This window comes from Sphaerodactylus townsendi, linkage group LG09, assembly GCF_021028975.2.
Source record: "Sphaerodactylus townsendi isolate TG3544 linkage group LG09, MPM_Stown_v2.3, whole genome shotgun sequence".
Taxonomy (NCBI): Eukaryota; Metazoa; Chordata; class Lepidosauria; order Squamata; family Sphaerodactylidae; genus Sphaerodactylus; species Sphaerodactylus townsendi.
In genome coordinates this window covers 88,649,257-88,663,094 of record NC_059433.1, presented here as the reverse complement: position 1 = coordinate 88,663,094, position 13,838 = coordinate 88,649,257, and the positions used below count along the sequence as shown (strand labels likewise).

Below are 13,838 nucleotides of genomic sequence, written 5' to 3'. Positions count from 1 at the left end.
AGATGCTTTAAATAGTTTAACAATAAATGCCTTAAACAAGTTTCTTCTCTTACTTAGGAGTGAACTGCTGTCTTTTATTAAAAAATTGCAGGTGAGTGACTTTTTTCAGCCAGGACTATAACAGCGCATACATTCCCACAAAGAAAAGTGTTGCATAGGTTAATTATTTCCTTTTCATTACTTTGTGAAACCATAAACTGATAGTAAAATCAATATGGTAATGTTAACGAGCTGGCTACAATCTGGAGAGCCAGGCTGGAAGCAGGGTGGGGTGCAGTGACAAGTACATCAAAAGCAGGAAGCCAGCTAGGGAAGCGGTAGGCCCATTAGATGATGAAGGAACAAAAGGTGTGCTAAAAGATGACAGGGAGATTGCAGAGAAGCTGAATGAATTCTTTGCATCTGTCTTCACCCAAGAGGAGGTGAGGAAAATTCCTGCACCTGAACCAAGCTTCTTAGGAGGTGAATCCGAGGAACTAGCGAAAATAGTGGTAGACAAGGAAGAAGTTCTGGCAGCCATTGATAAACTAAATGCTACCAAATCCCCTGGCCCAGATTGCATTCACCCAAGAGTTCTTAAAGAGCTCAAGCATGAAATTACTGATGTTCTCACATTAATATGCAACTTATCCCTGAAATCAGGCTCCATTCCTGAAGACTGGAAGATGGCCAATGTCACACCAATCTTTAAGAAAGGGTCTAGGGGGGACCCAGGAAATTACAGGCCAGTCAGTTTGACATCTGTTCCTGGTAAATTAGTAGAATCTATCATTAAAGATAAAATTATTAAACATGTAGAAAAGCAAGACCTGCTGAGGAAGAGTCAACATGGCTTTTGTAGAGACATGTCCTGTCTTACAAACTTACTAGAGTTCTTTGAGGGTGTAAACAGACATGTGGATAAAGGGGAACCAGTGGACATTGTCTACTTGGATTTCCAAAAGGCTTTTGACAAAGTTCCTCACCAGAGACTGTTGAGAAAACTCAGCAATGAAGGAATAAGAGGGGAAGTCCTCCTATGGATTAAAAACTGGTTGAGGAACAGGAAACAAAGGGTGGGTATAAACGGCAAGTTCTCACAGTGGAGAGATGTAGAAGAGGTGGTGTCCCCCAAGGATCCCGTTTTGGGACCAGTGCTCTTTAACTTATTCATAAATGATGACCTGGAAGTAGGGGTGGGTGATGTGGTGGCCAAGTTTGCAGATGATACCAAATTATGTAGGGTGGTAAGAACCACAAAGGATTGCGAAGAGCTCCAAGCGGACCTTGATAAATTAGGTGAGTGGGCTAAGAAATGGCAAATGCAGTTCAATGTAGCAAAATGTAAAGTAATGCACATAGAGACCGTCCAAACTTCACATACATGCTACAGGGATCCAGTGCTATCAGTCTGAGACCAGGAAAGGGATTTGGGCGTCTTAGTGGATAGTTCCATGGGAATGTCAACTCAATGCATGGCAGCTGTGAAAAAGGCAAACTCTATGCTGGGGATCATTAGAAAAGGAGTTGATAATAAAACTGCAAGGATTGTCTTGCCCTTATATAAAAGCAATTGAATGCGAAACCGCACTTGGAGTACTGTGTTCAGTTCTGGTCACACATCTCAAAAAGGATATCGAAGAGATAGAAAAAGTGCAGAGAAGGGCAACGAGGATGATTGAAGGATTGGAGCACCTTCCTTATGAAGAGAGGCTGCAGCGTTTGGGACTCTTTAGTTTGGAGAGGAGACGTCTGAGGGGGGATATGATTGAAGTCTATACAATTATGCATGGGGTAGAGAATGTTGACAGAGAGAAATTTTTCTCTCTTTCTCACAATACTAGAACCAGGGGGCATTCATTGAAAATGCTGGGGGGAAGAATTAGGACTAATAAAAGGAAACACTTCTTCACACAGCGATGTGATTGGTGTTTGGAATATGCTGCCACAGGAGGTGGTGATGGCCACTAACCTGGATAGCTTTAAAAGGGGCTTGGACAGATTTATGGAGGAGAAGTCAATCTATGGCTACCAATTTTGATCCTCCTTGATCTCAGATTGCAAATGCCTTAGCAGACCAGGTGCTCAGGAGCAGCAGCAGCAGCAGCAGCAGCAGGCCATTGCTTTCACCTCCTGCATGTGAGCTCCCAAAGGCACCTGGTGGGCCACTGCGAGTAGCAGAATGCTGGACTAGATGGACTCTGGTCTGATCCAGCAGGCTAGTTCTTATGTTCTTATGTTCTTATGACAACGGATGCTGTGCGTTCAGTGAGTGGGCTGCTGGCACCATCTCCTCCGTGCACGGGCTCCCTTCCCCTGGGCACCCTTTTAACTTTTCTGCTTTTCTTGTAGGAACCTTTGGTTTTGACGACCATGCTGTCCTTGTTTGTCAAGCTTCATAATGTTCGGGTTAGTGCATTACCCTCTTCATTCATATCTGCTTCACTTTGATGCCTGCCCTCTGTGACTCATTTCATATATACTGTTTGGTTACTCTTTCAGGAGGACATCGTGAATGATATCACTGCAGAGCACATCTCTATTTGGCCATCATCAATTCCAAAGTAAGGAAATCAATTACTCATACGTTTGAGCTTCAGCTATCATAATTGTGACACATGTGTTTCTCCTGGTATGTCCAGATGATCCTGTGTTTCCCGTTGTTAGAATATTTGTCTTTTCTATTAGTTCTGTCAGGTTTTATTTTAAGGCACCTCTGCAGTTTAGGAATAAAGTGAGAGGGGCCCAGGAGGTCTCACCACCACACCCTCCCCGCTGCTGTGATAATGGCAGTTTAATATTTATAGAGGTGCTCTAATGTTTCCCGATTAGAATGTGCTTGAAATTGCGGGAAAGAGATTTGCAGAACATGGCAGGGCAACTCCTCACCGTCCCACCAGTGAGCCAAGTTAATGATTGATAGGATAATTGTTCTATGTAGGTTTAGAGTAGAAGGGAGAATTCCATGTGGGATCCATTTAAGCCATTTGTTGGCATGCTTGTGCAGTGCTGTCTCTGAGTAGTCAGAGAAAGCACTTCATGACCCTGGTTGATCACACCAGTGAGGACAATGGAAGGTTTGATAATACAGAATAGTCTGGTGAATAGGTGCTCTTTGTGCGTACTTAGACACCCTGTAAGTGGATGCTCTTTTCAGTTTGTGGTCTTATCCTCCCCCTTTTGCTGGTGGCAGGCGAAAATAAAGCACAGCTGCTCTTCTTGTCAGTCCGCAGAATTGTTACAACCAAGGAATAGATTTTTGAATTAGTATATTTATTTATTGGCTAATATTACAAACATCCTATTTTTTTGTTTAGTTTGCAGTCAGTGGATTTTGAAGCTGTAGCTGTTACTATCAAAGAGCTAGTCAGTTATGCACTGACTATAAACTCAAACAACCATTTCTGGTTAATAATTCAGGCGGACATTTATTTTGGTAAGTAGAATGAACCGCTTTTGGCATTTCCGTGGCTCTGTCGCTGGCACTCTTCAGACCTACTTTTTCTATATTTTAAGGACAGCTATGATATGTGTGTTGGATGGGAGCAGATTTCTAAAACTGTGAAAGTCGTGTCTGGAATTATAAGTGGACAGACTTCTTGTATATTTGTGAGAAATACCTTGTCTGGGGCTAAATTTTATCAAAACTGAACTGCCATCCCTCCCCCAGTTTCTTTTCAGTTGATTTTTGGTTTGTTCGTTTGTTTGTTTTTGCTGACTGTAGGAATGGGGATTTCCCATTAAATCATCATGAACCAATTCAAGCTGTTTTGGATAGGAAGAGTAGAAACTGAACGAAAGAGTTATTACGTAACCTTTGCATTAACCACTATTTTGTTTCCTCCTGTTGTAGCAACAAATCAGTACTCTGCAGCTCTTCACTACTACCTTCAGGCAGGAGCTGTGTGCTCAGATTTCTTCACTAAGATGGTACCACCTGATGTGTATACTGATCAGGTGAGTCAACAGAGTGATAGTCGTATGTGACACTTTGCAAGCATAAATCACGGCTCTGAGGAGCAACGTCTGGTAGGACATTGAGTCTGAGACTCTAAACTTGCCCAATATCTGAATTCATTGGCTTCCCATAGTTTCCGCCTCCTAGCCCCTGCCTCTTCTCTGTCAGTGCTGGAAACCCTGTGTAAAATTTGTGGTATACTTCAACCAGTCTCTGAATAACAGTGTATCATCACACTGCTAACACCTTCGCCCCCTCATATATATGACTAGGATCACTTGTAAGTATACACACACTGCCAAATCATATCTGTACGCATGTACATTCTTGCTAAGTGACCCTGAGGTCAGAATTATCATCTTGTAAAGCCGGAGTAACTTTTGGAAATGCTGTAAGATATTCTCGTCCAGAAATATGGTACAGTTGCTATACAGTAACCAGCCCTTGTGATGTAAATTATGTTGTTGTTTTATAAAAAGTCAAGTACAATACACATTTGTGTATTGAAAATGAGATTAAGGAACTGTGTTCCATGTGGGGTTAGGGATACTCACAGCACTTGCGCACTTGCACAGCACCTGCCACTCCCTGAGTAGGTCTCTTCTTGCCTCTATTTCTTCAATGTGTCTCCATGAAAGGAGGATAGATGTAGCTGTTCTTCGTATAGAAAACTAATACCAACTCTGCTACAATCAGGCAAGGCCCCATGTTGCTGAAGATAAAAAATGTAAATTGAATTTGGACTACACTGAGCTCCCTTTCAGAGTTTCTGCAGGAAAAATGATTGGAATAGTCTGAAGTTTGTCTATGGATTTTGCCTGTGTTTGTTCAGAATCCAGGCAAAATTTCATACAGTCCCAATGAGATGCGGTGTGTAATGGCCAAAAAATGCAGACTTTTATGCAGCATTGTCTTTCTATGCCGTTTTCCACAGAAAGAAGTACGTGTGGTCATGCATGCTGCAGCAGAAGTCACAACAGCATGTTTCAGCGCTTTAAAGTAGTGCAGATTCTTCAAGAGGGTTTATAGTTTTATTTATTTCCTGCACTAGTAAGCAAAAACTTTGAAAAAATAGTGTTTATATTGGCCTAGATGGCTAAAAATAGCATAATAACACCCTGGATGCCGTTTATCTTGCTCACCATTTTTCTACCCATACAGTCGGCTCCGTGCTGCTGGTGTGCACAACTATAAAAACAAGCAAGTCTTGCTACTAGCCATCCAGGGTAGTATAAATGCTGTTTTTTTCAAGTTTTATGTTTACAAGTGCAGGAAATAATGATTTGGATGAAAGTGGTGCTTAAATAACATTATAAACACTATCGGAGAATCGGAAGAAGGGTGGCATGCCCTAGGGCCCTGGGGGAGCATTCCACCATGAAGAAAGTCCAGGAAGATGTGGCGGTTTAATCACACATCTCCTGAGTTCTTTTAGTGGAAAAGCGTGTAGTAACTGTTGACAATTGCATTGTCTCAGACAGCTTTCCTAGTCAGATCCGAAACCAGCAGCCTACACACAGGTAAATCAAGGAGCCTGCAGAGGAATGATCAAATCCTGATCAAAGGGTTAATTCATAGTTGCTGAATATGAGCTGCTGTGTTCCTTTTTTTTTTTTTTTTTTGGTGAAGTCCAGGAATAATAAAGTAGCAGAGTAGCATTAAGGGGATTTGAATTGTATCCTGAGTATTGTATGACTTATCTTTGGTAACTGGATATATTATAGAAATGCTGCTTCCACTGTCATTCTCTCTAGGTGATAAAACGGATGATAAAATGTTGTTCTCTACTCAACTGCCACACGCAGGTAAGACTATATATCTAAAAGGAAAGCCCAGTGCATAAAAATTTGCCAGTATGTTTCTTTTGGAATGCATGCAGAGCTGCATTCTTCTGTAACAGAGAAAATTCTGTCGAGGCGGTATTGTGGCAAAGACTGTATTTTATCCTTTCCTTTTTCCTACTTAGGTGGCTATTTTATGCCAGTTCCTGCGGGAAGTAGATTATAAAACTGCATTTAAGGCACTTCAAGAGCAAAACAGGTAAATAGCATTTTCAAATAATAAAATGGAATTATTACCTTGTGCCCAATATTTTTTGAAACATGAAACAAGATTAATTTATGCCCAATATTCTTTTTTCAGCCACGATGCTATGGACTCTTACTATGACTATATCTGGGATATTACCATCTTGGAATACTTGACATGTATCCTTATTAAAAACAGGCAAAATAGGTTTTTATACACTTGTGATTATTTTTCGAAAGGTATTGAAGTGGCCACCTACCTAAGCTAAGGAATAGAACAACCAGCTCACCTTGCTGGTAAAAAAAATTAATGCCTCAGGTACTGTGCTGAAAATATGGACCACACTGCCTGAATGTGACCCATTGCTGATCACTGTTCAGTGCAGCTCAGCAAACTGTACATCAGAGTGGCTTTTAATCTTTGCCAAGGGGAAGATCTCAAGGTCATTATGTGAAAATTATCATATGCAACTATCAAACGCTTGCTGAACTGTTCTATATTTCCTTAAGAGGTTTGCAGATCTTCATCACAAACGAGGAGAAATAGACAAGAGACAAATAGCCGTAAGTCACCTTTCCGTTTCTGCTGATTGTACCACTTTTGTGCAGCTACTACAAATGCTGCAACCATGTGTCTACCTCATCACTTCGTCTTTAGTGTGATCAGTTCCGTTTTTTAAAGTGTGAATTTGAACTTGCTTGTTAACGAACATGAATTAATTGACTGTTATTTGTTTAGATTAAAGCTATTGGCCAGACTGAATTGAATGCCAGTAACCCAGAAGAAGTATTACAGCTCGCTGCTCAACGGCGAAAAAAGAAATTTCTGCAAACAATGGCACAACTTTACTTCTAGAGACCTTTGACACTGTTGAGAGGGTGTCAGTTTCATGACATTCCAACATTTTATTACATGTGAGATTTTCATACAATACATATTTATAAACAATACAGCGTGGTATTTTCCTATTTAAAAAACATAAAATTCCTCTGTATTTTACAACCCTGTACAGAAGAATATGTGAGATCTTCCATAATGCATTTCAAACAGATGCAAGAGAATGCGGAATGCACCATTATAGACACCATAGAGCTCTCTGTGGCATTCAGAGCGTCCTGCTAGGATGTCTGCAACATTAGTCTTCTCCAGTCTGCGTTTTCTGCCCTTGTTTCTTCTTGGGCAGAAACGTATCAGCTCAGGAGAAAAGAGGTAGGATGTCACTATTGGCTAATTGGTCCCTCTGGATAGTTCAGGTGTTACAAACCATTGCTCCTCGTGCTTGTGCACAACCTGTTGATGGATATCATCTGCTTTCCCTGGCCAATAGTCATGTTACATCTGAACCCAAATGATGGTTTTCTATTTTCCAGCCTGGGATTCTAGACAATAGTTTAATGCTCAATTGGCACAAAGCCGTTTCACCAGGGATGGTGGTGGAGAGATGCTCAGTGCCAAATCGTGTCTGTGAAAAAGCAATTCTTCCAGCTACATGCAGATTCTTGCTTTCTGAGCTGCATAGGGTACATATATATATATATCACTGAATTTAGTCACCTGAGGTTCTTTCCATTCTTAAGCAGGCAGTTCTGCTTTGTTGCTATGGGGTAGCAATGTTACCTGTAGCAATACAAATTAAGGCGCTTGATGCTGAAGGCCGTTCACCAGTTCAGCCAGTTTTAGATGCTTCAGTGACTCTGTTGAGGTAACTATGATGGTAGTTGAGGAAGCCCTACAAGGCATTTGCAACCTTGGTGTGCGCTTCTGAAAGAAGGCTGGGGCAAAGGAGAGCAGGAGCATCAGCTGTTCTCGCTTCCAGGCAGAAGCTACTCCTGCATCAACTCCTCTAATTGCAGACTTGGCCCTGGCTATCTGGACTGAAATCCTATTCAAATAGCGCATAACATTGCCTTTTGGAACAGGTCAAACATCTTGTATTAGGGTTAAACAAATAAATTCATTCTCCTGACAGTTACAATACAGTTGAGTTTAAGAGCACCCTAGAGCCAAGCCCTCTCCAAACTATAGCTATAATGTACGAAGCATAAATTAAGGCTGTTTTTACAGGTTTTTAAAAAATCCATTGTTTGTGAATAACTTCAAGAAATCCATCTTTATTCCGTAGCCCGGTAAGTTAGGCAGTGAATTTAATAGCTTCAGGCCTTCTCCAGTTAAGACGCCCTTCTGTTTTATTTGATATCTTCCCCAACAGTTCGGTTTTCTTTTAGAGTCTTACAAGGTATAGAGAGTTCATACAGATGTATTCTGGCATTTTACTTCTTTTCAGAGCTCTTGGGGGGAGTGATTATTCCACCAGTAGACATGGGTGACAACTGACCTGGCACCGCAACAGCTGCCTCAAAGTTAGCTTCTTCCTATTCAATTAAATGAAGTGGTTTTATTACTTTCATCAAAGGTAGCAGTGATAATAGTCATACACCTGAAAAACTATCCCATTAGCTTGTTTAGTAGCAGTTTGCCAGCAGGGCAGAAAGGTGGCGTTCTTGTTTCTATTCTAAATGGAAGTTCCACATAGCTGTGTACACCACCAACTCCAAACATGTTTTACAATATGTTCGCTAGGGATTTGTTCATCAGGCGCATTCGTAAATTTTGACAAAAACGTTGTTGAATCCTGGCATCCAGAAATCTCCCAAGTTCCCCTGAGCAGCTTTTTCAGACCCCTTGGAATACTGAACAGACAGGGTGATTTCAACCCTTCTCCTGTGCTGATGTCTGCCTTCCTCGGCTCCTGGGTCACACAGGAGTAAAGTTTCCCAAAGTCAGGAAAATTTGCAATGGGGAAGGTAATGCAAGGAAGCTCCACAGCTAACAGCACTTTCTGCCATTATAAGATCCAGGAGTGGGGTGGGGAAGAGTGTTTTTTTTTTAATGCTGAAGACTACCCAGCTTCTAAACCACAAGCTGTATTTTGGTACTCCCCTTAAGAAGCTTTAGTTTCAGGGTTTAGAGATTCTGTGACACATCTATAAACTGATTTCTCAGCCTTTTGTTTCGGAAACTGCTCCCAAGGGTTATTTCAGAAACGCTGCTTCCTCTTTCCCTCCACTTTATTTAATTGCTTACGCTTCAAAGAACCTAGGAAGCGATACCCTTTGAATCTTTAGGTAGCACCCATTCAGACACAGCTGTCTCCGCTACAGGAGAACACCCTTAACGACTATAGAAGGCATTTTGTAGTTGGTTGCATTCCTCTATGGTAGCCATTTCACAGTGGCAGCCATTAGCTTTCCAACATTCCTGAAGTAACAAGGGTTGCTGGTTCACATTTAACTGGTTATGTTTCAAGTAGCATCTTTTAAACATTCCGAACAGAGCAAAAACTAACTGCCATCACCTCAAAATTAGGACCAAGGCGAAAGGTAGTCTTACCAGCATCTCCAAGTAGTTGGTGTGGGTTTGTATATTGTGTCTGTTTTCTCCTGTAATTTTCTTAAAGTTCTTCAATTTTACTGGAGCTTTATTTGCTACCTTGACAAATGGTCTCATCCATTCTACACATTCTGAAATATTGTTCCAATCTAAGCCTAAGAACCAAAAAAAGAAATCTAGTTAAGTTGCATAATCAATTCTGACACAAGGTTGTACAAAGCTACCCTGCCCTTTCTTCCATGAGCCCAGGGGGTTGTACTTTGTTCCTCTCACCCCCATTTTATCCTAATGAATGTGAGTGATTAGCCTAATGTCACCTAATGAGCCTTATGGAAGCCTGAAACATCTATTATACTATATCAGCAGCACATGTGATCGTGTGCCTTTAGAGATGGAATTTAAAATATGATTGTCCTGTTTAATTAATTCCTACTTAATGTATTGTCGAAGGCTTTCACGGCTGGATTCAACTGGTTCTGGTGGGTTTTCCAGGCTATGTGGCCGTAGTCTGGTAGATCTTGTTCCTGATGTTTTGCCTGCATCTGTAGCTGGCATCTTCAGAGGTATATCACAGAGGGAAGTCTGTTACACACTGGGTCAGCCACAGATGCAGGCGAAATGTCAGGAACAAGATCCACCAGACCACCACACAGCCCTGAAAACCCACCAGATCCAATTCCTGTTTGTTTGTTCGTTACATTTTTAGACCGTCCTCCCCTGAAGGGCTCAGGGCGGTGTACATCAAATATATAATCTCAGTAAAATCAGCATAAAAACAGTATAAAACAATGAATTAAATTTGCAACACAACAATTTAATAACAGCTGATGTGACTTTTCCCCTCCCCTCCCAACCCCGCCCATGGGAGGCTTAGATGGTATGAGGGTCTGATGGTTAAGCCGGCTGGCCAAAAGCCTGGCGGAACAGGTCCATTTTACAGGTCCTGCGGAAACTCTGTAGGTTCCACAGGGCCCTGGTTAATGAACAATTCTCTATAATGAGCAGATTTTTCCTTCATTTAAAGTACACCACTTTCAAATATTCAGCACCTCACACTGATTACCCGCGTAGTCTTTGCAGCAGCCTTGTAAGGCCAATATTCCAGTAGCCAGGGCTTGTAGCTTAGACACAGTAGGTGGCCTATGGTCACCTGGTGGTTTCATGACAGAGAAGATTTGAATAACTTCCTGACTGACAACTTAGGTCTTGGCTAATAGAATCGCTTTTATTGCAAAAAGTCAGTTTCATTGTCCTTTTGCACAAAAATCCTAGATCAGAGAGAACAGCTCACAGTTCCACCACCGTAACAGCTCACGGAGAGGCAAGGCCAGCAGAGGTGAAGAGCTGCCTGGGCACCACCTGCAGGTTCTGCTGGAGTTTCTGCTTCCATCACTAAAGAGGCGAGGACTTTCAAGTGCCATCTACCTTTTCCGCATGGAGGTTCATGGGAAGAGCTGTATTTGCATTTATTTATATCCTGCTTTTCTCCCCCAGTTGTTAGTCAAAGCAGCTTAGAACAGCCTTCTCGCCCTCCTCTATTTTTTCACAAGGTAGGTCAGGCTGAGAGTATGTGACATGCCCAGGGAGCTACAAGGTAGAAGTGGGCACTTGAATCCAGGTTGCCTAGGATTCTCATCTGACCCACCAATCCCTTATACCACACTAGCTCTCAACAGGTAGGTCACAGGCAGAAATTGTGCATCCACCAGCACAGTTCTGAGTTCTTTTGCACAAATGTCCCTTCCCTGCCTTGTTCCAGTACTTTTAGCAAGAGTGGATGAAATATATTTTGAAAAACAGTTAGTGCAGGGCTAGGATTTTGTTGCTGGAACCTGCTGGTATCCAATGACTGGATGAAGATGGGGTGGGAGAAGTGGAAGAAATAAAAAGTTCAGTAGGTTCATAGTCCAGAATGCTACAACTTGCTGTAGCTGGGTAGCTGGAAGTTGGCCACTGTATACTCTAATACCCTAAATCAGGGGTCTCCAACCTATGGTTCTCCAGATGTTCATGGACTAGAACTCCCATCAGCCTCTGCCAGCATGGCCAATTGGCAGAGGTGAAGGGAATCTTAGCCCAAGAACATTCGAAAGGGCCATAGGTTGAAGATGCATGTTCTACATTAAAGGAGAGCATTTCTATAGTCTAATTTTAACTACAGTCTTCCAAGAAGAGGCACAAGAATGTTATATTACCATACCTGACACTTTCTTCACTACTTCTACTGAGGTATAATGGCAAGTTGCAGCAGCTGCCAATGTCCTGTACTGAAAATCCAGGGAATTGATGTCTAGAATACAGAGATCTAAGAGCTGTAAAGGAAGCAAATGATTTTGTAAGAAAGATTCTGATTATAATCAGTCTTTGAAATGGGGCAATGCAGAACCACCTGTGTGAGAGAACCATCTAACTATATGGAGTGTCTCCGTTTCAGCCAATTACAATGTCATTTCCCGGCAAAGTGAAAACAGTACCCTTCTCTTGCTAAAGCTCCAGAAATAGCAGTGGTCTGTTTTGCTTTGTACACCAAATTCTGTCAGTGTTTTATGTCTGTTCCACACAGTAAGCTCATGTTACTTGAGCAATACAGCCACAATATTCATAACCTTGAGCTTTGAGAATAAGATTAACCACAAGGAAAGTAAGAGTAAGACCGACATGTAGGTGCCCCACTGCTACGGAGAACATCTTAGCATGAAAGCCAAGAGAATCTGTAGGTGCATTTCATACCCTACACATTACACAGGTTCTTAAGCACAATGTACATATTATTCTCCAGTATGAATAATAATATTCCCCTGTTAAGCCCACTGATTTCACTGAGAGGTATCTGCAGAGGATTGGGCTATGCATGATGAAGAGCTTAGGACATTTCTTGCCCCACATCCCAAAGCCAGCCTTTTCACATTATACAGACTGACAAGCAGTGCAAGCTGTCTCCCTCCCTCAAGTCACTCCCATCTATTTCCAACTGACAGTGGTATCCGTGCTAGGAATGCATTGGTCGCTTAACTGTCACAAACCACACATCCTGGCATCTGGAGGGGTGGCATGCAAGGGTGGGGAGGGGCCCAACATCTGGATATGGCCCACCCACCCTAGCGGAGGGAGAAAGGGGGAGGGAGGGGAGTGAGTGAGTGAGGGGTAGCATGCAGGGGAGGGGAGGGGAGGGGCCTGGCACCTTGACATGGCCCACCCACCCTAGTGGAGGAAGGGGTGCCATACAAGGGAAGAGAAGTGAGGGAAGGGAGTGAGTGAGTGAGAGGTGGCATGCAAGGGAGGGGAGGGTACTCACCTGTGCTATTTGAATAAACATTTCCTGAGAATACTGAGGTACCAGGACTTTTGGGATATCTTCCAGAGCATCCACTTGGAGATAAAGTTTGAGCCAGGAGACTATCGTGACTGGGCAGAGCTCCCACTTTAGAGCCTGTGTTCCATGAAGGCAAAAATGAAATGCTTTAGCCCTCTCTGTGTGCAGTTTGAGACAATGCAACATTTTACTGTATCTTGGGTGATGATGAAACTGCGTGGGACTTATGGATCTGCTTGCTTGTTTTTATGGGGTTGTCTTTTCATCAAAATGGGACTTTCAGCTCGAGTTTGGATACTCAGTTTGCTTCTAGAAAGGACTTGGGGATATGCATCACAGAGCTAGTTCACTTGAGCAGATAAACTGGCATATTACCCGCTGTACACCTAAGATATGGCTAGGGGGTCTGCAACCTGTGGCTCTCCAGATGTTCATGGATTACAAATCCCATCAACCCCTGCCAGCATGGCCAAGGGGCTGATGGAAATTGTAGTCCATGAACATCTGGAGAGGTTGCAGACCCCTGGAGCATTTCTATAGTAGCACAAGCCACTGGTTGCTTAACTAGTAACCCTCTTTCTACATCATGTAGAATCAGAGTTATCTTCCCTCATATACTAAGTTTTAAATTATAAGAACGCACTCTGTAACATGCCATTCAGGGCTGCATACATATCATTCCGCACTGTTTCCTCCTGAACCAGTTAGAATTTTGAAGATAATAGGTGTGTTCATTTTCCAACTTAGTAACAGCCACACCTCTTTTACCTGCTCCCAGGCTCTTAGGACAGTGGTGGCGAACCTATGGCATGGGTGCCAGAGGTGGCACTCAGAGCCCTCTCTGTGGGCACATGCAAACAGAGTGCCCCCACACACATCTAAGCTGGCCTGGGCCGCTTTGATCGATTATTACCATTGAACCTAAGACCTAGTTTTGGGGAAGCAGTGTAGGTAACTCTGTTAAGCGCTGTTAAGAACTGATTTTCATGCGAAGAACTAAAGTGCAATCCTTTACCTGGGAGTAAGCTCAGTTGCTGGCAATGGGGCTTGCTTCTGAGTAAACCCTCCTAGGGCCGTGATTCACCCATTGGAAGAGTTGCATGGTTGCTTCAAAGCAAAGCCACCGACTACCACCAAGCTTACTCCTGAGTAATGCACGCCTCGGAGCCA

The 13,838-nt window shown here is 42.7% G+C and overlaps 2 protein-coding genes across 3 annotated transcripts in view; one reads left to right on the top strand and one right to left on the bottom strand.

Annotated features, from left to right (window-relative positions):
* Window positions 1-6,915, top strand: part of INTS8 (integrator complex subunit 8) — a 27,244-nt gene extending 20,329 nt beyond the window's left edge. The window contains exons 19-28 of the mRNA XM_048507857.1: window positions 58-91; window positions 2,332-2,388; window positions 2,482-2,543; window positions 3,297-3,415; window positions 3,833-3,936; window positions 5,692-5,742; window positions 5,904-5,977; window positions 6,080-6,144; window positions 6,485-6,528; window positions 6,704-6,915. Of these exons, the coding sequence (XP_048363814.1) occupies window positions 58-91; window positions 2,332-2,388; window positions 2,482-2,543; window positions 3,297-3,415; window positions 3,833-3,936; window positions 5,692-5,742; window positions 5,904-5,977; window positions 6,080-6,144; window positions 6,485-6,528; window positions 6,704-6,820 (727 nt within the window). The 3' untranslated portion in view covers window positions 6,821-6,915. The remainder of the gene's footprint in view (window positions 1-57; window positions 92-2,331; window positions 2,389-2,481; window positions 2,544-3,296; window positions 3,416-3,832; window positions 3,937-5,691; window positions 5,743-5,903; window positions 5,978-6,079; window positions 6,145-6,484; window positions 6,529-6,703) is intronic.
* CCNE2 (cyclin E2) overlaps window positions 6,831-13,838 on the bottom strand; it is a 19,967-nt gene continuing 12,959 nt past the window's right edge. For both annotated transcript variants that reach the window (XM_048507858.1, XM_048507859.1), the window contains exons 9-12: window positions 12,651-12,785; window positions 11,556-11,667; window positions 9,356-9,510; window positions 6,831-8,337 (exon numbers count right to left, since the gene is read on the bottom strand). In XM_048507858.1, the coding sequence (XP_048363815.1) occupies window positions 8,236-8,337; window positions 9,356-9,510; window positions 11,556-11,667; window positions 12,651-12,785 (504 nt within the window). In that variant the 3' untranslated portion in view covers window positions 6,831-8,235. The remainder of the gene's footprint in view (window positions 8,338-9,355; window positions 9,511-11,555; window positions 11,668-12,650; window positions 12,786-13,838) is intronic.